At 45.3% G+C, this 23,637-nt stretch overlaps 1 protein-coding gene and 1 long non-coding RNA gene across 3 annotated transcripts in view; one reads left to right on the forward strand and one right to left on the reverse strand.

Moving 5' to 3' along the window:
- Nucleotides 1–23,637, reverse strand: part of LOC307201404 — a 124,431-nt gene that overhangs the window by 30,717 nt on the left and 70,077 nt on the right. The gene's annotated exons all lie outside the window — the stretch shown is intronic.
- On the forward strand, nucleotides 685–22,399 carry LOC307201380 (cathepsin D-like). Its single transcript, XM_079950543.1, has 9 exons — nucleotides 685–836; nucleotides 6,867–7,017; nucleotides 7,421–7,544; nucleotides 10,033–10,151; nucleotides 12,559–12,758; nucleotides 14,786–14,914; nucleotides 18,324–18,519; nucleotides 19,399–19,497; nucleotides 20,373–22,399. Exons 1-9 carry the CDS (start codon nucleotides 775–777, stop codon nucleotides 20,625–20,627), a joined length of 1,335 nt encoding a protein of 444 aa, XP_079806669.1. The 5' UTR covers nucleotides 685–774; the 3' UTR covers nucleotides 20,628–22,399.

The raw sequence follows: 23,637 nt of genomic DNA on the forward strand, positions 1-23,637 counted from the left end.
GTGCTTTTTCAGGACTGCTCTTATGAATCACACCATAATTTCTGGTTTGTCTTTAAGGGCAGGTCGTGACACTTCAGCCTGAGCTCAGGTGCTTTCCCCCCAACTCTAAAAGGATGATTGCATGGACTTGGACACCTTTTGGCTGCTTCTCCTCAGTCTGAGGCAAATCAGAGGGGAATGTTAGGGCTGATGTGTGTTTTTAAAAAAGGTTTTCCAAATCCATGACCAAGGGGGAAAAGGGGAATTTCCAAGCTCTGCCCCACTGAGACCAAATGATGGGGTATATAATTAATGAGAACCACAAGGAAGATGTCCACAACTGTCCTGCCTGTTTGATGACTTTCAGGGCTATTTTGTTGCTCTACCTTATGAAGACCACTGGCGATGCCAGCCAATCATCAACAGAAGCCCACAAACTACCCAGGAGGTGACTTCTCCCACACAGCGAATCAGATTCTGAACCCTAGAAATCCAACATTCCTCCTCCTTCAGGTGAAACCCTCATCCCAGGTGCTCTTAGCCAGTCAGAACAATTTGTCTCCATGAGTGCATGGAATAATTGCAGGATGAACCTATTGGAACCACGAACCCCAATAATTGCAGGAAATAACTGCCTTCTTAACCAATCAGGATCTACAGCTATGGGCGAGGCACTCACTGTGCTGCTACCCAGCCGGTCCAGATATACATCTAGTCCACCCCTGAGACAAGTAAACCGGGTGCCTCCAAGACAGAAGGAAACACCGCTGGAGGTTGCAAAAGGACCAGCTGAAGATGGGAGGCCGGTTCTGTGTCATGCTACTGCTGCTGGCGGTTGGGGCTCAAGGACTCATGAGGTGAGAGAAAGCAAGATGTTTCTTAAGCTCCATGGTGGGAGAGGTTAGTGGGGTATTCCAGTAGCTAGGATTCCTATGTGGAGCGACAGTTTTGAGTGGGTCAGGGATGCTAGACCTCCAGGAGATGACAGGACAACACAGCTTAATTTGAAGCATCAGCTGGTGCAATGGGTAGCTTGAGTTACCTGAAAGAGGTGTACAGTCTAGTGGAAGACAAAGAGACAGCTCAGTTTTAGTAGAACATAGGGAGCTGTGGTATACTGAGGGCTTATCCGCACTACTCTTTTTCCCACTGCTTCCCCTGGGGGAATCTTTAGGGTGCAATTGGAGAAAATGGCAATTTGGGTTTTCCCCGGATTGCCATTTGTTCTGATCTATCACTAAAGAGTGGGCTCTCCCTTGGAAAGGAGTAGGGCAAGAGGAAAGCTACTCAGACTCGTACTTTCTAGGCACAGCACTAGCAGAAGTGTGGACGAGCCCTGGATCAGACCACTGGTCCACCCGGCTCAGTATTGTGTTCACTGCCTGGAAGCCGCTCTTCGGAGTTTCAGAGCACCTCTCCCAGCACGGCCTGGAGATGCCAGGAATTGAACCTGGGACCTTCTGTATGCAAAGCACGTGCTCTACCGCAGAGCTACTTCTCTTCTTCTTCTTGCATGGGGATGTTCCAGGTTCAGTTCCTGGCACCTCCAGTTAGGTCTGGGAATGTCCTCAGCAGAGGCACCAACTCCTAGAGGCTTAGGTCCCTTCAGCCCCCACAATAAAATATTTGATACCAGAGTTGATGGGCATTGCTACCTTTCCTTCTTTTCCACGTTTGGACTTTGTTTCCCGACAAGCCCTGTAAACGAACTTATAAAAAGTTTGATGGCAAGAGAGCTGGGATTGGGCAAAACCTCTGACATTGTTCCTTGCGATTGGAGTGGAGAGAGAGAGAGAGAGGGAGTGCAAACTGGGCAGGTTTACGGCGTTCTATTACAAGAAGTGAGGAAGCAGTTCCCAGTTGCTTATCATTTAAAAAAATTAAACTAGGAGCACCTAATTCAGATGACTTGGAGGGTAAAGCTCCACACCCATTGTTGTTGCTGTTGTTGAATGAATGAATGAATGTTGATTATCACAGCTAAACAGCCAGCATAGGTTGCTGCTGTTGTTAGTTCACCCTTTACCCCAAGGTCCCAGGGCAGGTTACAACAATCAAAATATTTAAAAGCAATTTAAGACAACTTACTGTCGCAGAAATAAGGTGGGTCCTAAAAAAATATGCCCAAGCAGGCAAATGCACAATTTTGCAGCCAACCCTCGTAGATTTTAGGCAGGAGGGAGGGGGAGGAGGCAACAAAGTGCATGGAAATTTGGGGTTTTGGAAGAGTTGGGTTCAAGACCCCTTTTAGCTTTAATAATTCAGAGTAGCCAAGGACCAATCACCAGTCACCCTCACAGAGCTGTTTAGGGGATAAAAAGTGGGGTAGGGGAATAAATCTTCACCAGCACTAGGTTCCTCTGTTGCTAAGATTGGAGACAGGGTTTATCTGGCACACACAACCCAAATCTTTTATTCAAGTTGGCATCCCTAATCCCCAGCCTGGAGAGCCAGTCAGTACCCAGCTAGATGGACCAATGGCCTGGCTTAGTATCAGTCAGATTCCTATGTTCTTGTGGAAGAGAAGAGCGACTCACTATGGTTTTCCACTACAGACTGGGAAGGGAAAAGGGACTAGTGGTTAGAATGGAAGATCAGAAATCTCTTGGGATTGCAAACCAGCGGGTTGAAGCAGAGGGTGATGGGCCCCTGAGAGGTGATGAGGGAGAAAGAAGGCAGGTTGTTTTGTGAAAGGAGGAAGACCTTGTGAAATGCAGCAGCAACATTAAGAGCCAGGCTTAGAACTCCAGGATTCTCAGGAATAAAGGTTTGGATTAAATGATAGCAGCAGGGAAAGTTATGCTGAAAACAAGGTTCCCACACCCTTTTTTCCCTCCTGAAGACTGCTGTGCTGAATTACAGGAAAACATTCGACAGGAGAAGCTTTCCTCATGCTCCAGCTCCATATCTGGGAAAACTTTGCCTTTTGAACTTGTGTCTGTCAGACAGCTGCTTCAAAAATATCGATGCTGAGCCAAGAAAATGGGCTACTCTCCTAGCAAGACCTCAGGGATAGTGGAGGGTCCAGTCCAGGAGAGGACTGGATTAGTGCTGGCTTTCTAGGGGTGCCTCCAGACTGCTGGTATTTTGCTGGAGGGATTCAGGCGCATAAGAAGTAGATTAAAGGCTCTGCAGAATGAATGCTGATTGCCATATAACCGCCCTGTAAACAAATTAGAATGAATGCTCAATAAAAACAGGAGGCAGTCTTAAACCCCCTCATAAGCATTGTGCAAACAAACCAGGGAGCATGCCAAATGATTCCCTAGCGTTGCCAGTCTGAGTGAGGTTGCCAAGTGACATGCTCCTCTGCCTTTAACAGTACGTTGATGTGTGGAAACCAGCCACTGAAGATTTTTCTGGGTACAGAGCTAAATGTTACTGCTTGCTAGCATCTGCCTGTCAAACTGAAATTTTAAATCCCACCTTTCCTTCAAGGAGCTCAAGGTGACATGCACCATTCTGCCCTGCCCCACCCATTTTGTCCTCACAACAGCCTTGCAAGGTGGGTTAGGCTGACCAAGACTAAGGTGACCCAGGGAGCTTCATGGCTGACTGGGAATAAGAACCCTGGTAACGCAGGTGGTCCTAGGTCCAGCACTCTAACCACTGCACCGCGCTGTCAAAGGCTCAGGAGCAACAGAGGCAGGTTATACTACAAACAGAAAAGTTGGCACCCCTCTTACCAAAACCGAGGCACAAGCACATTGTTTTCTGAGTGGGGAGTTTCAGGTTATCAGTTTGACAGTGGGAGTCACATGATGTCACATCAAACCTTTACCTAGCACACACTTCCTGTCTGCGCAAGGTGCTCGGCCTCAGCGCTCAGCACTCCGTTCTGCTGAGCCAACATCCTTCCGCCTCCCAGCCCATGTAGGAATACATTAGCCAAAGAGCAAAACAAAACACCTGAGAGCAGCCCTCGTTAAGAAGGCCCCTGTAATTATGACACCGATACTTGGCCATTACCCAGCTGTAGGTAGGAGGGATGGGCAAGGGAGATAATTACAGATATGCTGCGCTGCTCATCAACAGGCAGGGCAGGACATGTGCGCTGGGGTGGTGAGGCCAGCCCTTCACCTGGGGTTGAAATCGGAGCTGGCAGGAGGCAGCCCCTGGAGAAGATGTGCTTCCCTGCCTCTTCCATAACCACATGGCAGGGATCAGCTCCCTCTTTTGCATAGGGCTCAGGTGACTACCTGGAACCCAGTGGGTGGGGAGTTTTCCCTGGCAAGAAAATGGGATTATTCCGGAAGAACTTGGTGGGCGTAATGCTCTGCATGACTCTTACCTGCCCTGTCCTGAATGCAGAGATCTGGCACCTCTTTATTTGTCTTCTAGTTCTTTTGAAGACAGACATATATACTGTGTGTATGTGTGTGTGTAAAATAGAACTTTATTGAGGTTGATAATGAGCCAGCAAAATTTTCGCCAACTTCTGCCAGTCACAGAAATAGGATTCTACAGTACTACATTTTGCTCTGCGTGCTTTTGGAAGAGCAGGGGTTTATTATTATTATTATTATTATTATTATTATTATTATTATTATTGCACTAGTGTGACTAGGAAAAAAAGGGGGCCATTTTACGTGCCCTACCAGTTTCTGGCTCAGTACTGCTGTCACCCCACAGACACCCTCTCCCTTCTAAAATAACCCAGGGCCATTTTTAATGCAGGAATGCAGAACTTGTGACCCTCCCAGTGTTGCTGGACCAGGCCATATCCCACACCATTTACTTAAAGCACTCTTATGCCACTTGAACAGTCATGGCTCCCCCTCCCCCCAATAATATCGGAAATTGTTAAAGGTGTTGGGAGTCGTAGCTCTGCAAGGGGGTCTCCTAGCCACTCTTTACACCCTTAACAAACTACACTTCCCAGAATTATTTGGAGGAAGCTGTAAAATAGTGTAAGAGTGCTTGAGATGTGTGGTATGGGCAGCCCTCCTTGCCCATGCTGGCTGGGGTTGATGGTAGCTGGAGTCCAACAGGGCTGTTGTATGTTTTTAAAGGACTCAGAGCACAGGCCTATGACACAAGTTTGCACAAAAATTGCAAACACCCCCTTCCTTTCCCAAATAATTAATTCCATTCCTTTCCCAAATAACCCAGGCATCCTAGACCTGGGCCCCATAGCTAGTGTCTGAAGTCTGTTTTTGTTTGGCCAAGTGCTTCCTCACCACCAACTACCCACCACAGGAAATGGGGGGGGGGAGAGGGGGAGGACAGACGGACCTGTGTGGCTCTCCAAATGTTGCTGGACTAAAAGTCCCATCAGCCTCAGCTCCTCCCGGTGACCTTTATATTCAGCATTCACCCAGATTTGCCAGCACAAAGCTTACATGGTGGTTAGACATGGGGCATTTTCAGGCCACCTGTTTATTGAGCGTTCATCCTGACTTGCTTGCAGATGACATTGGCTGATTAATGATGATTCATTACCATTTGTTTATGGTGTGGTTAGATGACATTGCATCAAAGCAATTGTTATCCCACACTTTTCCTGTGGGGGCGGGGCGAGGGGGGAATAGTTATAGATCACTAGTGTAGGGTAATTCATGAAATACTTGGCCAGATCCCTAGATCCAAAGCTCAGGGCTAAACATACTCTCCAGCAAGAAAAAGCCCCGGCAGTGTTTAAAAAGGCACAAAAGCAAGCAATAGTGTAGCGTGGGAATTTACAGTGTTAAACCTTTTAATATCCCGTTAAGTCCACTACCAGAGCTTCCACATTTCTATCCCACTTAGAGTTGAATCAGACCACACACCTTAGTAAGTTTTAAAATGCTTTACCTACAACATTCCAGAGGTCAGGTTCACGAATCTATCCATACAGCAGCAAGTGAACACAGGCAGGAATCTTGGGGTACAAAATATAGTGAAATAGCTCTAAGCATGCGGTCTGTAGCGAGCAAGCTCATGCACATCCTATTTCAGAGAGTTCACATTGTTTGCTCTTTTCCCATGTGAGGAGGATGACCTAGCAGCTGAATATAGCAATTCTGCGGTCTTAACCCCTTCATGCATTAACTAGCCCTATGATTGCTAGTTATATTTGATTGTAATTTCCCACATTTCCCTGTCACTTTCATTATGGCAAAAAGTTTGATATTTTGGGGAAGCGGGTTTGTTGTGCAAGACCTCCCAATCAACTATAACTGGGCATTGAGAATTTGCCAGTATGTGACTGAATCCCACCAGAACATAGCAACAATCTGGAAGCATCCCATGTCAAAACTTGCTTGAGTAGTTCTGATTTCATCCACTCTTACACCATGGAGTCATGGAGAATCTTGGGAACTGTAGTTTGTTAAGGGTACTGGGCATTCTAGGTCTGGGAGGGTCAGCACCCTTAACAATTTCCAGGATTCTTCACTGGAAGTCATAACAGTGCTTGAAATGTAGGGTTATTTTGGCACCTGAAAATCCCACAAGCACGAATCTGAGGGCCCTGGCAGTACCAATACAATATTTAAATAATAGTAGTAAACAAAAGACTTGGCTTCCCTTTCATTGCACCTAAAACCTGCTGCCTGAGGCAGCCACCTCACTGTCTAACACAGGGGTCAGCAATCTTTTTCAGCTGTGGGCCGGTCCACCGTCCCTCAGACCATGTGGTGGGCTGGACTATATTTTGGGGGGGAAATATGAACAAATTCCTATGCCCCACAAATAACCCAAAGGTGCATTTTAAATAAAAGCACACATTCTACTCATGTAAAAACACGCTGATTCCTGGACTGTTCGCGGGCCAGATTGAGAAGGCGATTAGGCCGCATCCGGCCCATGGGCCTTAGGTTGCCTATCCCTGGTCTAATGAAAGGGCTGGTCCTCATAATGCATTCCTCCTGACAACTCTCCTCTGCTTATTTTCCTCTCCTTGGCAGGATCCCGTTGCAGAAGTTCCCCTCAGTCCGAAGCCGGTTTGGCCGCTCAGGCCTCCCCATCGCTGACTTGTTAAGACGAGGAAGAGTCAGGTCTGAGTCACCCTCGGAAGAAGGTTCTGTCGCCCGCCAACGCCTGCACAACTACATGGATGTAAGTGCCCACGAGTGGCAGATGGTGCCCATTGGGACAGGAAGGGCAGAAGGCAGGGAGCCCAACAGGAGGCAGAGGCAAAGCGCCTGACAGACACCAATTAATTCTAGTTTTATCCCCATTCTCCTCTCTGCTGATTTCTGAGGGGGAGGAAGCTGATGGGCCGTGCCCCCAGACCCCCCAAATGGTGGGGGTAGGCCGAGCTTATGGGGGGAGCAATGTCCCATTTGCCCTAGTGGAACAACCCCCAGTAGTGTCCACTCACCTTCCCTAGGGTATGGACACAAACTAGGATTGATGGCACCTTGTACAGCCCCCCTGTCAAACCTGGCACCAGCCCTGGGAAATGGGAGGCCATTTTGGGAATTCTGTGTTGACGCCTTCCTTCCCCATTCTACCCTAGGCACAATACTATGGACAGGTCTGCATTGGAACCCCAGAACAGTGCTTCAATGTTGTCTTTGATACTGGTTCATCAAATTTGTGGGTGCCCTCCTCCAAATGTTGCCTGTTTCACCTGGCATGCTGTAAGTTTATTTTTTATTCTTGTTGGCTTTCCTCACAAAAGTGACCCCAAGCAAACCCACAAGAGCAACAAAACACTAAAACCAAGTATAACAAACAGCTGATAAAAACCTGAAAACACAACCATACAACATTCTTGTTGCCTTGTAGCTCAGTCAGTAGAGCATGAGACTCTTAAATCTCAGGCTCATGGCTTCAAGCCCTACGTCAGGCAAAAGATTCCTGCATTGCATAGTTGCTCCTCCTGTAACACGAGCAACACTGGCAAACCATTGATGCTTGGCTTTGTTTTCTGTTCAAACTAGGATTTATGGTTTGTTTTGCTATCCCTTCTGCTAGCAAAGGAGCAAAGAGGGAGCATCTTCGCAATCAAGGTTCACCGTGATGTGTGAATGCAGCTACTACAATGCTATTTTTATCAAAAGAAAACATGTTGTTGTCTTGCCAAGATGTTTCCCCCCTGCCAATTACCCACTTCCAATCCGTTTTATAAAAATATCAAATACTGGGAAAATATTGCTTAAACAGAAGAGTTTTCCAGTGCTGTAACACTATAACGCTAATTTTAAAACAATGAAAAGCTGTCATTACAAACATTTTCCTTCTAATTAAACACTTCCCATATGCACTTCTGATCAAAAACAAACTTTTAAATATATATATATTTCTTGGGTAGCAATGCACAATCACACTTACATAAATGAGCTTTCAGCGCTAAATTAATCAGCGATATAAGTACCTATTTATATATAGCTTGAAATCACTCAGGCGAACTGAATCTTCTCTTTATTCACGCACAGCTGCTCTGTCACAATGCCCACTAGTGGTGGGGATGTAGCATAGCAGCAGAAACACACAGAAAACGATACTGTACCCATGGTAGTGTGGAAAGTCAGTTACAATTCTCCTTGTCGCTTCCGGGAGAAGAGTAATAGCTTATTCATGCTCAGGGCATCAGCCTGGAAGAGGGATGGGGGAGAAATCTGATTCAGTTCACATTTGAAGCCAAATCGGTCAAATCTGCCCTTTCTGAAACAATATGAGAACTGAAACAGAGCCATCCTTTCAAAATTTCCATTTCTCCAAATGTTGTGATGCAACTCTCCCACCAAACAGTGTTTACAAAAAACGTATGATAGGGGGAAACACACACACACACAACATATTCAGGTGCATTATATTTGGAAAAATGCTTACAGAAATGTGCACATGAATCAATACCACGTACAAATAGGTGGTTATTTAGGAGACCTTTGCACTAAAATGCTGAATTATTTTCATGTGGATGTTTTGTTTTTCTAAACATTGCAAATGGCTGCAGAAATGTATAGAACCGAATTTAAGACTGGAACAATGGGAAATTGAAAGAAGTATTCTGGAAGCAGCCCAGAATAAACACTGTCCTGAGTGTCTTGCACCAAATGACGGTTCCCTAAATAAATAAACAGAAAAATACTAGGGTCAGAGATAGTAATGAGGTTCCGGGGACAAATCTAGCCTCCCAAGAGATGCCAACCAGGCCCCTGTTGTGGATGACTTGAGAAGCTGGTATAAGATTTATATGGCCCTACACTGGTTCCACCTGAGACAAGAGAACTTGCTGGCAGCCCATTGTAAGGGTTATGGGTGAAGTTGGTGCTAGGCTATGCTTCACCCTCTCCTCAAAGTGTTGCCGTTACCAGTGTTCTAGAGCACGAGTGAGGAAGTGGATGTGGCCACTGCCCCACCCTCCACTGGCTATTTTTGGCCAGAGGGCTGGGCCGGCCAGCTGCCAGTCACCTGACATCATACCACATCAAGCAATTCTGCTTCAAAGGAAGAATCGGGAGTGCATTAATCTTCCTTGGCACTCCTGGGTTGAATTCAAACTTCTGCTGCACTGGCTCGCCCCTTGTAAGCCCCAGCTCAAATTCAAGCCAAAGATTCCTGCCAAAAGCAGGGCTTGCCTTTGGGCTTTCAGCAGGAACCTTGGCAGCTGCAGGTTGAATTTGGCTCCTGGGTGGAAGTGATTCCGGTGAGGCTTGGCATTTGGTGACTACTTTAAAAGGTGCCCAACCCCACTTGCAGATGAACCACCAGAGCATCATAACTCTAAGGCTCCCTGTCGTTCCTTTGCAACCCTGGCTTTGCTTACCTCACACCTGACACCAGATGATGTCAGGTGGAGGCTTGGGGAATAACAGACTGGCAGGCCACACAAGTATCCCTAGTTGGCCTCACTTGACCTGAGATTCCCCATCCTTGCTGTGCAGCCTTAGGGAGGAAGGCCTTTATACTCTTCTTGGTCTCAAGAAAAGATCGTGCAATTGTTGAATGGTAACAGGACAGTGTCACCAGTAAGGTAGCTGCTGCTAAGGAAACCATAAGCTTTGGTGATGATGGTAATAACAACAATATTTTTAATAAAATGTTCCTGGGAGCTAGAAGCACTAGAGTTGAAACCAACCCCTATCCTGCCACCACACAGACAGCTGCTTTCTCTCTCCTCAGGGGTACACAGTCACTACCGGGGCTTTTTCTCCTTGACTCACAAGGCCAACAAAGCCAAATTTGCCATTCACTATGGAAGCGGGAGTCTCAAAGGATTCTTGAGCGAGGATGTTCTGAGGGTGAGTACAGGGGGCTCAGATGCCTGGGTTCTTCTCCAAGAGGCAGAATAAGCTTAACCAGTGGGGGAGGGAAGGTTTCTGTACAATTTACCTTCAGAACGTGACTTCAGTGCCAGGTCAGCCCTGGAAGTTATCATGGGGAGGGGATGGAGGATGGGGGAAAGCACCCAAGCATGCAGGGTGTCTTTTCCTTCACACCGAATCACCAGCATCGGCCCACAAGTTCACACACCTCTGTGATAGCTTCTAAGAGAGAGAGGGAGTTGTGCCTGGGAAATTTGCACTCCTTTTTATTAAATGGTGGAGACCATGGCCCTTTGGTTGTGAAAGTGATGAAGAGACTAATGTTTTAAAATGTTATATACGGTACATATATGAAGGTTCCAGCAGTTGTGTTGTTGTTGTTGTTGTTGTTTGCCAGGGACAGTTCTGGCCCTGTTCTGGCCCCTGATCCCAGTAAATCACTGCTTCTATTTTTGCCTTTTGACTATTGTGAATGACATTTTGAAAAAACACAAAAACCCACACAGCCTTTATCCTTTACCCCTGAATAACTGTGAGGCTGACACAACCAACTAGGTTTTCATAGCGTTCTTGAAAAGCTCACCATGGCTTAGGCCTCTGTGTACCTTCTGTGTGGTAAGTGCATTTTTGTGTGCCAGCAATGCCTCTTGAGTACCACGGGCATAACTGGGCTTCCGCCAAATCCTGTAGGCCTTCAGCTTTCCATAACTCTGGTACAGGGATTGCACCCTAAATCTCTGAGTGAGGCTGAAGGCATTTTGACTTTGCTGAGCATACATGTAAACAAAGGCTTAAGAACTGGTTGTCTGTGGCCTACCGGGTGGAGTGGCCAGCTGCCAGGCCCCTTCACTACCTACTAAACATGCATCACTGTAAATGCAAGGGAACTTGGGAAGCTGCCTTATGCTGAGTCAGACCCACAGGCACAACCTTGCACCCGAGGTTGAGGGCGCCCAACACGTGGAACGTCATGTGTGTGTGATGCACGATGAACGCATGACGTCACATCGTCAGGGGGAGACGAAGTGTGGAGCCAAGCGCAGCCTGGCTTCAGTGGCCAGTGGCTCCTCCTCTCTTGTGCTCAGGAGGACTCCCTGGCCCTATAGAGTTGGCGCACCTGGTCACACCATTGGCCCACCTAGCTCATTATTAGCTATGCTGACTGATAGTGGCTCTCTAGGGCTAATCTCAGATAATCTCAGGCCTACCTGGAGATGCCAGGGATCAAACCTGCATGCAATGCAGATGCTGTACCACCAAGCCATGGCTTTCTGAAGGCAGCCCTGTTTAGGGAAGTTTTTAATGTTTGAAGTTTTGTTCTGTTTTTAATGTTCTGTTGAAAGCCGCCCAGAGTTATAGGCAGGGTAGAAATAAATTATTATTATTATTATTATTATTATTATTATTATTATTATTATTAATATTTATATTACTATGCCCAGGACAGCCCCGCTGAAGGCTGCTCATGACCAATGGGCTTTAGCTGATTCATTACTGAGGATGAGTCTGAAGTATTTGTGTTTACCTTTGGAAGGCATGAGAAAAGTGAGATAGGCTTTCCTTCCAGTGTAACCTCTGACAGCTTCTGTTTGTTAAACTGTAAATTGTCTAAGGCTTACTACTCCAACATCCTCCAGAAGGCACTTTGAGAGATGTTTTGAAAATAGGCAAACTTATTTAAATTATATTGATGGATTACAACGTTACATGACTAATCAACTAAAAATCTTGCAGTGGCTATGAGCCTTAATTAAAATTATTCAGACATTCATCATGGCAATATATATATATATATATATATATATATATATATATATATATACGGCATCATTACATGAATGTAGCACTTTGCGATACTGCCTAAGCAAATCCTAAGAGCAGAGCATATTTCAAGATAGTTACCTCTGCATTTGGAGAGAGGAACTGTGGTTTGCTTAAACTATGTTTCGGAACATGCCAACATCTGAAACTGCAGTTTGATCCTGGCTTACCTTCACTATAGTTTACCAGATTATAATTTCTGATCTCTTCCTCTGGTTCATGAAAGAGAAGGAGGGGGAGCACACAACCCAATGGCTTGCCATGATTCAGTCACATAGTGGGAAACTACTGTCTCCTGTTACATCTCAACCCAGCTACAGCTGAATCCCAGTTTCTCTTCTACTAGAAAGTAAGCACTGGATCTGAAGGAAGAAAGACAGGTGGCACCACACAGGTATTCAGGGACAAGAGCTCCAGGCTTAAAGATGCAGCAAGATGATGCTGAAGCCTTGGTCCTTCAAAACTGAGCGTTGTAGTGGGTATCAGGTTTTTCTAATTCAGAGATATGTGAGTATCTGGTCGATGGAGCAGAAGACATGATGCTTACCTTCTCTCTCCTCAGATTGGCAACTTGAGCATTCAGAACCAGACATTTGCCGAGGCTACAGATCTGCCAGGTTTGGTTTTTGTAGCTGCAAAGTTTGATGGCATCATGGGGCTGGGGTATCCCAGCATCTCAGTCAACAATATCACCCCACCCTTTGATAACATGATGAAGAATAAGCTGCTTAAGAAGAACGTATTCTCCTTCCACCTCTGCAAGTAGGAATCCTTCATGTTACCTCCTCCTTTCTCTCATCTCAGTCTTACCCTTCCCAAGTCCCAATGCATCCCTTTAGAGAAGCATCCAATGTTAGCCACAATCAGAGTAGACTCGTTGGAATTAATTGGCATGACTAATGTAGCTGTTAACGAAGCTCTGGCATAATAGGATCATACCATCGAGTCCCAATTAATCTTGCTGCCCTATTCTGGACCAACTGAAGTTTCCAAACCATCTCCAAGGGCAAAAATTTACAATGCATGAGAAACTATTTGCTTTTCCTTCTCAGCTGCTGTTAGCATTGACTCAATCTTTCCTACACTGAACATGCCCTCAAAAATATGCTCACATGTCATTGGATGTTAGGATTAGGCACACTCCATTCTCAATAGAAGAGAAGAACAAAGAGCTTCTCTTAGCAAGCACAGTGGTGTCCAATGTTGGTGCCTTTTCCACATTGATGGGGGGTGGGGAACATGCCTGCTCCTTTTTGCTCTTCTAAATGTGGCCACCATTTTGTCTTACTTGACACACCCCATGGCAGCCATTTTGTGACTGGCACTGAATTATCAGAATTCCAAATGCATCCACTGGCCCGAAAAGGTTGGCAACCTCTAGCCTAAGTAAGCTATTAAGAGGTACTTTGAGCCGATGAGTCATCTTGTTGCAGCAGGGTAGCTCTGGGTGACATCTTTTTATGCAGGAATCTGGGCTGTCAGTTTTCCAGTTGGCATAACATTCTTCTTTTCAGTGACTCACAAAGACTGGTTTAGGATTCTGAAATGCCTCTGTGTATACAATACAATTAAAGAGAATGTTGATTGCCAGGTGGAGTTCAGTACATCCTGCCATGTATATATTCTGGGTGGATACCATCACACATTATAGGTACATGAGTGGGATGATGCGGATATTTTCTGTGCATTCTCGGTTGTTCCTCATCTAATGGCAGGTGGTTCCATCACTCTGGTGTTTCATGTAACATGACAGCTTTACTGGGTCTGCTTCTTTTTGGTGACAGAGTACTGGAAAATAACATTGTTTTGGTAGTGTCCTTGCTATTGAACAATTGTTGAGCTCAAAAGGTCCCAAGTTCAATTGCTAGCATTTCCAGGCAGAGCTCTTGTTTGAAATTTTGGGTAGCTGCTCCCGGTTCCTAGAGACAATACTGAGCATGTTTAGCCTTTGCTCTGACTCAGTATGGCAGCTTCCTATGTACCGTATTTACAGCTATACAGGTTCAGCAGGTGATGAACAATCACGCCAGGTGGCTACTCTACCCGGAGGCCATGGTCAATCATTCCTAGCCCCAAAGCAGTGTCTGCCCATACCATCATGATCTTAAACAACTATTTCTGCCAGCCAAGAGCCTCTCAGAAACCTTTCTCAGTCAGCACTAAAGCGCAAGCCACAATTTGTTCAGATTCAAACTGTCCCTTTGAGACCCCACCCGGTGATGGATGTGACATGTTAGAGGAGCATGGAGCAGCCATTGCTCATCAGAGTCCATTATCCATGAGGCAGGGTTGCCAACTGACCAGGGGCTGGGATGGCCTGACCTGCTCCTGTACCCTTTAACAGAAATTCAACATGCAGAAATTGGCAGGTGAAGCTTATCAAAGGAACAAGATTAAAAGAACATCATGGATTTGAGTGACCGTTTGCAATTCCAAGTGTTCCCTTTGAACCACTCTGAGAACTGTAGCTGCAGGAAGGGAACAGGGGTCTCCTGGCAATCCTCAGCTCCCAGAATTCCTTGGCGGAAGCCATGACCGTTTCAGGTGGTATCATAGTGCTTTAAAGGTATGAATGTGGACTTAGGTTGCCCAGAGGCAATCTATACATTTATGCCAATGTTTATTCAACCACTTACAGGTGTGAGGGTCCCTCCCCAGCCCTGTTAGGTGGCTCACAAGTTTTGTTAAGTAAATAAAATATCCTTTCCTCTTGCTTGCCTGCTCCACACACATACCCATTGTTGCTCCTCAAAAGAAGAGCTTTTTGACCCTTCTGATTCTTCTCCTAGCACTGACAGCGGCTATGAAAACAACGGTGGCGAAGTGGTTTTCGGAGATATCAACCACGATGCCTATGAAGGGAAGCTCCACTACATCCCAGTGTCACGCAAGGCTTACTGGCAGATCAAGATAGACAAGTGAGTGCCACCATTTATTTCCTGATCTGTTTCTGGGATAGATTTATGTACCGCTTAGTCATTCACATTTCCAAGATGGCGCACATAAAAACAAAACAATTAAAAGCCGCCATAGAACTGAACGCTACCTCAGAACACATGCTGGAATAAGAAAGTCTTTTGTTGCGTGGGAAGACTGAGACTAAGAAGGAAGAAGTGGACAGGCAATGCTGCCACCACCTGCACTGGCGAGTGAAGGCTGGGTGAGGGCAGACTGAGGTTGCTGGGTAAAGTGCCACTCTTGCCCCAGTGGACCAGCCTCTGCTCTGCATTATTGAGCTGTCCAATTTTATAACTGGGTTTCCTCACAAGGTCAATTTAGCATGTGAAAGTGGATCAATTTTATTTTTATTAGACATTATATTCCATTTCTTTCTAACCAACTTAATTGTTTCAAGGGTCTCCCGCATTTTCAGATATTTTGATCCTAATATTGTCCAACCCACCAAAGATGATGTATATGTATATTCTAAAGTTGCCCAGGTTGGATAGTTAACACCAGATATAGGTTTCCAGGCTTTGGCACATTGCAATTAATAAGCACGATGGTATACCAAATCCGAATTTGGATTTATTTATTTTTGGCAGAGATATTCTTGGAGTTGCTGAACTCCAAAGACATTTCCTAAACAAACAAACAAAATATTTTTTAGAAATATGTTCCAGATATATAAACTGGAAGTCCTCTCAGAATATAAATTCTTGCACGAAGGCAAGAGTTGAAGGTTTTTTTCTACCCACTTTTGATTGTAGCCACACAAACACACTCCCCCCCCCCATGCCATGCCTGCTGCTGGCAATATGGATTCCAGAAGACAAATAAACCAGAAATCAACTCCTGCTTTATTTAAAACAACCAGTGTTTAAAAATTCAAACAACAAACCATTAATTTTTAAAAAATATTGACATCCTGAATATGCAGTGAACAAAACACTTTTGCTGATGGTACTTTGGTGTAGACCTAGAGAATAGCACTTCAAGTCATCAGTGAATAATAGTTATAATTGTCAAACATATTTCAACCTTACAGCCTTCCTCGGTGGCATCGGTGTCTAAAATGGCAGATTTAGCTGCTTGGGAGTTTGATAAGATAATTCAGGCTTGCATCCATCCAAATTAATGTCCTAACAGTAAATATATAATTGCATTTCCATTACTCAGCATGATTGCAATACCCCCCACCTGAAAAAGATGTTCTAAGCAAGGCCACATATCTCTATTTGCCATCTATGAGAAATGTTTGTGTTTAAAGAATAAATGTGAAGCCTAATGCAGGAAACACTCTACCCTCTTGGGTACAGCAGTCCTTTCCTCTCAGTGATGCCAAGTTGCAGTTATCCTGGTGGAGTTTTCCGCCAGACCATCTGGGGAGTTCTGCTGGCGTGGCTTCATCTCTGCCAGTGGAGATACACAGCCTTTGCCAACCTGGTGCCTGGCAGATGTTTTGGACTACAACTCCCATCAGCCAGTGCTGGTTGGAGCTGATGGGAGTTGTAGTCCTAAACTTTTTGCAGGCACCAATTGGGGAAGGCTGCCTTAAGGATGCTGGGCTGGTGTAATTCAGATATAGGATTTTGCCCTAAACCTGAATCTCAGTCTGGCTTTTCCAGACAACCACTTTACAGAGCAGTGTTCTAATTAAGGATATGTTCACATTAGGGACTTGCGATGCAATGAGGTCATTTTCCCGCCCACTGCATTTCAAGTTGCATTAGCATGGTGTTGTTCACATCAGAGAGCAGGTGGGGATGTCTTCACCAGGTGTACATGGCCTTTTTGGTTTCCCCTGATGAGGTCAAAGCCACCATGGTGCAGCTATTAGAATGTCAGGCTAAGATCTCAGTGACCAGGGTTCGAATCCCCGCTTTAGTCATGAAGCTCATTGGATGGCTTTGGACCAGCCAGTCACTATCTCACAGCCTAGCCTGCCTTGCAGAGTTGCTGCAGTGGTAACATGTGTGTGTGAAGGGGAATCATCTGTACTGCCTGAGCTACCTGGAGGGAAGGTGGACTAGAAATCTAGCAATATAAAGATTTGGTATTCTCACCATAGTAGAGTATGAGTATCTAGCAAAAGAGTTCACCCCACATCAGTGTGTGTGTGTGTGTGTGTGTGTGTGTGTGTGTAATTTGTAAGCCATTGTTCTGATTTACATCCTCCCAAGGCAGCAAAAAAAAAAGCATAATATTACAATAAAATATAAAATTAAATTTCAAAAATGCAAGAAATCAGCTATGCATTATTGAAATCTAACAACCATTATAAACCCATTTCCAGAGCCTCAGCTATAAAACCATGAGTTTTGAGTGCTTGTGTTACACCGGACTGGAGTTCCATATGCTACCAACATTACCGATGGTCCCGGTTGTTTTTTAAAGATATTCAATAGGTTGTTTGTTTTGCAAGAACAGCACTAACCACAAGAGGGCAGTGCTGTTGCATTTTCAACCAACTTTCCGATATACAGTACTTGCTGCTCCTGTTTCCTGAGGTTTCTATTTTTGTACTTTGCGTGTTCTCTTGGATATTATTTCTGTTATTGTTGTGGAGGGTTTTTTTATTGTAAGTTGCCCTGGAGGCAAAAAAGCTGAAAGATGGGAAATTAAATGTTTTCAATGAATAAATAAAAATAAAGATGTGCTGAGTGGAAGCGGAAAATCCCAATCAATCCACACAGCACCTTCCGGGAAAAGTCAATCGCTGGAAACCTGACATCAGGGACACTGCTAGGTCCAAAACAAACTCAGGACACAGGCCCATGACCCAGATTTTGCCGATGGGCAAATTAAAACTATGGGTGGTTGAGGTCTTAGGCCACATCCATATCCTACATTTAAAGCACTCTTAGACCACTTTTAACAGTCATGAAGAACCTTGAGAACTGTAGTTTGTTAAGAGTGCTGGGAACTATAGCTGCGTGAGATCAGCTACAGTAGTTCCTAGGATGTTCCAGGCCTGTTAAAAGGTCTTTAACTGTAACAGTATAGAGAGAAACAGCCCATGCAATTTTTATGCAGGGGGCTCAGTGCAAAAAACAAAACCCAAGGGCTCAGGTCCCTAACAACACTTCCTGCCTGATATGCTAGTTTTCTTGGTGCGGAGGTTTATTTATTCAATTTGTGTGTGTAAAGAAGAAAGAGGAACAGCCCAGACACAGGTTCATCCACACCTTCTGCTGTTGATGAGAACTAGATCTTAAACCGCCAATCCCAAGCTCTTTCATCGGTGTGTATGCGTTTGGTGGTCAGAGTCCTCCTGCTCACTAGCTTCTGGTTGTCTGGCCACAGATGTGTCCTCTCAACTCTCATCAGGCCTCCAAAACACCATGAATAAAGGCTGCCAACCACTTTCGTTTCCCTTCTGTGTAGGATAACTGTGGAGAAGCAATCCAAGAGTGAAAAATGTTGGCCGTGGAGGCTGTTTGACAAGGACAATTCAACGAAGTTGTGCAAGGACAGTTGCCAAGGCATTGTGGACACTGGCACTTCTCTTATCACAGGGTCTAGTGATGAAATCAAAGAGTTGCAGAAGGCCATTGGGGCTGAACATATCATGGGAGGACAGGTAAGGAAGAGGCAACGTGTCTTGGATCCTTTAAATGACCCATCCAAAACAACAACAACACCACCTCCATGCAGAGCCTTCCAAATTAACAAATCCACCCCTTGGTTCTGGTTTCATTGGCTTATTCTCTCTGCTGTCGATCTGTCGGTGTGATATCCCATCATACTCGAATGTGACCAGGAAGCAGAACTCAGGCTAGGGTTGTGCACTTGAAGGAGTGAGTTTATGCAGCACCATTTTCAGTGACCAGAGTCAGCAGAGGCGGGAAGCAGACTTTGTTTCTATTCCAATGGTATACCCAACATTCTTTTGCTTTCTTCCATATGAATTGGAAATCTTACTACAGTATTTTCACCTTAAAGTCCTGCACTTAAGAGGCCAGTTTTGCAGTGAGGCCAAAACCTGCCTTCCTTCCCCAACCCTGGGGCTCTTCCTGACCACCTGTTGTTTTTTTTATCATTCATCCTGATTTGCTTGCACAAAACTTAGCATGGAGGTCAGACTATGCCTGGTGTTTGTTGAGCATTCTTTCTTGTTTTTTTGCGAGGAGGTTATTTGACAAGGAACAGCATCAAACTGGGGTTCCCTCCTTTGCTCCACATCACTGACTGCCATTGGCAGGGAAGGTCGCCCTGTGATGATGCAACACACTGCATTTGGCTAAGGAGAGAAGATGCAATCCCAAGGATGCCATTTTCAGAGACAGCTCCTCATCTGCCGTGGAGTCTAGTACCTTCAACTTCTGGCAAAACGCGGGGGTGGGAGTGAGTGGAGTTTGGGGTAAATGCCCTAGCATAGAAGAGGTGTGTTAAGAGAAGAATGGCTGTCCAGTCTCTTCCCCTTCCCTTCCTCATGGCACTCTCCCTTTCCCCACCACAGTATGCAATAGATTGCAGTAAACTTCCTGAGCTACCAAACGTGACTTTTCATCTTGGTGGAAAGCCCTTCGCTCTGACACCAAAGGACTACGTTCTTCAGGTAAGAGAGGCCAACACAAGACCTTTGAGGAAATGGTGATGGCTTTAGCAGAAGGTTGGTTAAGATGATCCTTGGGATCCAATCAAACTTTACAATTCTGTGATTCTATGACTCTAAAGTGGTATGATGGTGCATTAAGTGTATAATGCAGATGGGGCCTTAGACCCTAGGCAGTGACAGTCAGTCTGACTGGACAATACTGACCAAGTGAACCCATGGGTCAGGCTCGGTATAAGGCAGCTTCCTATGTTCCTCTGAATTCCTGAGTGAGAGTGAGCCCACACCTTGTTCAGGAGTATAGGTGGGGGAGGAATTTGGTTAGCATTTTAATACACAACTCCCTAATTTGCACTTCTTGAAACAATATGCAGACCAAACACAGCTGTCTTTCAAAATCTGCAATTCTCCATCCAAATAATACATACATAAATGTCTACATTTGGGGAAAGTGAGCATAAAAATGCACATGTTCATGAAAATAACATTTTAAAAAAATGCATTACAAGCTAAATTGCTTGCAAAAATGTGTATTTTGGGGAAATTTCCATGCAAAAATGAGAATAGCTGCACATTGCTGGGCACTGGACTAGATGATCCTCAGGGTCCCTTCCAAATCTACTATTCTACGATTCTATGAATATAGGGAGAAATTTCCACTAAATGCTAATGAATTTTCATGAGGATCTTTCTTTAAATAATGCAGAGGTGTGGGGAATTGAATTTAATATAGAAAAATGGGGGAAAGGGGAAATATTCAAACTGACAATTACTCAGCGGAAAAGACTATAGTGGCATTGCCTAAAGTCTCTAGAAGCCTGTAAGCCTCCTGTGACGGCCTCTCATTGAACTGTGCTATTTCCCTCCCATCTTCACAGATAACCCAAGGAGGAGTGACTGTCTGCCTCAGCGGCTTCATGAGTCTTGACATCCCTAAGCCCACCGGACCACTCTGGATCCTGGGTGACGTTTTCCTCCGGCGCTTTTACTCAGTCTTTGACCGAGATAATGACCAAGTTGGCTTAGCTGTCTCCAAACAAACCATATGCGGTGCAACTACAGCTGCAGTAGCAGCTACACCGGCTCCACAGGGCACAACTCCAGCTGCAGCCACCACAACCGCAGGATGTTAGCTGTCCACTGTTCCAAGTGCTGAACTCAGGAACGCAGCAGGGTTGAGAAGTGGGGGGTGTGTATTTGCATAGCAGCAGGGGTGGGGTTCCACAGCATGGGATATGCAGTCACCCTATTTCTCAGAACAGCTCCTTTTTTAAAAAAACAACAACACAAGTTTCTAATCCTCATGGTGGCAGAGGAAAAGATAATGCACCTTGGAAAGTCCCCTTTGAACTTCAAATACATTGCTGTGTATATCAAGTGTGCAGGGCTTCTCCCACTGAGTTCTCCTCTTCCATCCTCCTCCCCAGCTTGCTGATCCTATGCATGTCTACTCAGAAGTAATTCCGGTGAGGTCAGAGGGACTTTCTTCCAAGGAAGTATGGCTGGGATTGCAGCTTTTAGAGTCCTGTTTGCTACAGCAAACAGGACAGCCTCAGACAATGGGATCAACAAGCTGGTGGGGGATAATGCTTTCTTCATGTGACTTGATAGCTCATGGCTTGATGAGTCACCCTTGGATATTTAAGGTGATGTAACATTCTGAGCCCATATCACAGGCTTTGTGCTTTGTGCTCAGAAGGTCCCAGATTCAGCCTCCGGCATGCCTAGCGAAAAAGAGATCTCGGTTATCAGGACTGTTACCAGATCTGCGAGTGCGTCTGTATGCATGCATGTGCAAACAAGTATCCTACATGCCTATTCACAGAAAATCTAATTTTGTGCAATTAGCAATGCTACCCTTGGGAACTGTACTGGAGACGATTGTGTGTGTGTGCGCGCACACACACACAAAATTGCTTTGCTTTCTTTAGCACCGATTTAGCGGTGACCAATAAGGATTCAGTATTAGTGTTCTTGCTCCTGAAATATTAACATTTGTAATATGAGTAGTGCAAATATTGCAATGCTGCAACAGTAATATTTTTTCATAAAAGAATAAAGTCTGGAAGGAAATAACACAATGATGTAAAAATGATTTTAAAAGCCACCATCGTTTCAGAAGCTTGAAATGCCACTACAGAGACTTACAGGACAGAAAGGGTTAATAATGCTGGTGGAGGCTGATGGGAGATGTAGCCCAAAACATCTGGATGGCATCACCTTGGGGAAGGCTGCTCTTGTGGGTAATGCCTTCCTTTCTCCTTCATGAGAATGGTTCATAAGCCCTTGTGCATTTTGAAATTAATATGAAATGCTTATGCTTAGGATCAAAGCTCACCTAACATAGGAGGGTGCTTGGATTTGCTTTGCCAGGAGCAGCACTAGGGACTGATGAGGGGAGGGAGAGAGGCTTTCACTCTCTCACTGAGTACTGCAGCACTCCTCCCAGGCCCCCACTTGCTGTGGCATGCCAGCCTATCCTGGCCGCAACATCCATCAGTATTTGCCCCCTGGATCTCAGCCGTTCCATTATAAAGTTCCCATGCTTCGCTTCCACAGCTGCTGGGAATGCGTGGACCAGGCCCATAAGTGGCACATAGCATGATGGAGAGGATGATCCATGTGGAGTTGGTGGCAAGTCCTTCTGGACATTACAGAAGGACAAGCAGGGTGGCTTGTTTCTCCATGATATCAGTGTGCCCTTCCCAAGGGGACTGATAATGTTCTTAAGAATTCTTGCAACTTTTAAGACTCTTGCCCTGACATAGCATCTCACGTCCCAAGCAAAGTCAGAGTTCTTCTAGCTAAGTTAGCCTACTAAGCTTTTGTGTTTGTTTCCTAATGTTTCTAGTTGTGTTCTTGTTCTGTTTCCCAGCCCCGCAAATAAACACCCTTTGTTTAAGAAGTCCTGTTTTGCCTTGGATTACTGAAAAGTCCTGGCTGGCAACTGTGTGTGTCCGTGTCTAATCCACATAATGCTATACTATATTCAGACATACGCTCTTACAAGGGTGAATTGATATGCTCAGGGGCAGCCAAACTGCACAAACAACCTACACAGTAGCTTGGCGGAGGGGAGGGAGGTAACTGTTTTCCGGGACACCGATGAAGGGGGTGCAGCCATTCAGGAGGACAGCAGTACAATATTTAGGGCCAGCCCCTTGATCACGTGGCAGTTGCAGGAAGAAACATCATATGGGTCGCCTTTTGCAAAGTGGCAGTGGCTGCCTGTTATTCCTTGCGCAAAGAAAAGCAGCTGAAAAGCCCCCAAAGGCACAGCGAGAGATGATGAGGTAAAGAGAGAGATTTTTAAAACCCTGTCAGTTGGACGCACGCGCATACCAGCATGTTAAACAGCCTCGTTTGTTCTGTGAGACCCTGTTTGATCACCGGAAAGCATCTCTTCACTGCTGTCTTGTAATACCAGGTGGGTCCCTGCAGTGCCTGACAGCCGTACAAGACAGCTCTCCCCAGCGCTCCCAACAATTCACTCTGTGCACCAGACGCAGGGGCTCCCAAGTTTAATTAGAATAATTGACACTTGTTTTGGAAATTGGCTAAAAAATAACTGCACAGCACGCCAAGCTTAAAAGGAGGAAGACTGACATCAATGATGGGGGCAGGGACCATCCTTCGTATCACACAATTTTGTTTTTTGTTTTTGGTGGGGGGGAAGGGTGATGGGAGTGGCAAAAGGGGATTGGGGAGCAAAATATACTCTGAAAGTTCGAGCAAAGAATGTGAATTCAAAGGTTGCAGATGTTGTATAGCTGACAAGCAAAAGCCAGAGTGCTGGACTAGGACCTGGGAGACCAGGGTTTATATCCCTGCTCAGCCATGAAGTCCACTGAGTGATATTGGGCCAGTCATTGTCTTTCTGCCTAACCTTCCAGAGAGGGAGAGTGAGGAAAGTGTTTGCGCCACCTTGAGCTCCTTGCAGAAAAAGGTGGGCTATAAATGCAGTGATAAAATAAAATGTTTTTTGATTTCTAAAAAAGGGGAAGCTTAACAGAGTGGGGTTAGTTTTAATAATGAGGACAGGAGGTGGATATTGGAGCACATTCTAAATAGTGGAGCAGTTCCTTCCACTATACTCACAGTTGGCTCCTGTGGTCCCAAAACAAAATATTTAGATCTCTGAAC

This window comes from Podarcis cretensis, assembly GCF_951804945.1.
Source record: "Podarcis cretensis genome assembly, chromosome: 13".
In the NCBI taxonomy this organism is placed as follows: domain Eukaryota; kingdom Metazoa; phylum Chordata; class Lepidosauria; order Squamata; family Lacertidae; genus Podarcis; species Podarcis cretensis.

Coding starts and splice junctions, on each gene's coding strand:
- LOC307201380 (XM_079950543.1), top strand. CDS start 775: ATGGGAGGCCGGTTCTGTGTCATGCTACTGCTGCTGGCGGTTGGGGCT. Junction 10,152..12,558: donor TGAGCGAGGATGTTCTGAGG/GTGAGTACAGGG, acceptor CTCTCTCCTCAG/ATTGGCAACTTGAGCATTCA. Junction 18,520..19,398: donor AACATATCATGGGAGGACAG/GTAAGGAAGAGG, acceptor TCCCCACCACAG/TATGCAATAGATTGCAGTAA.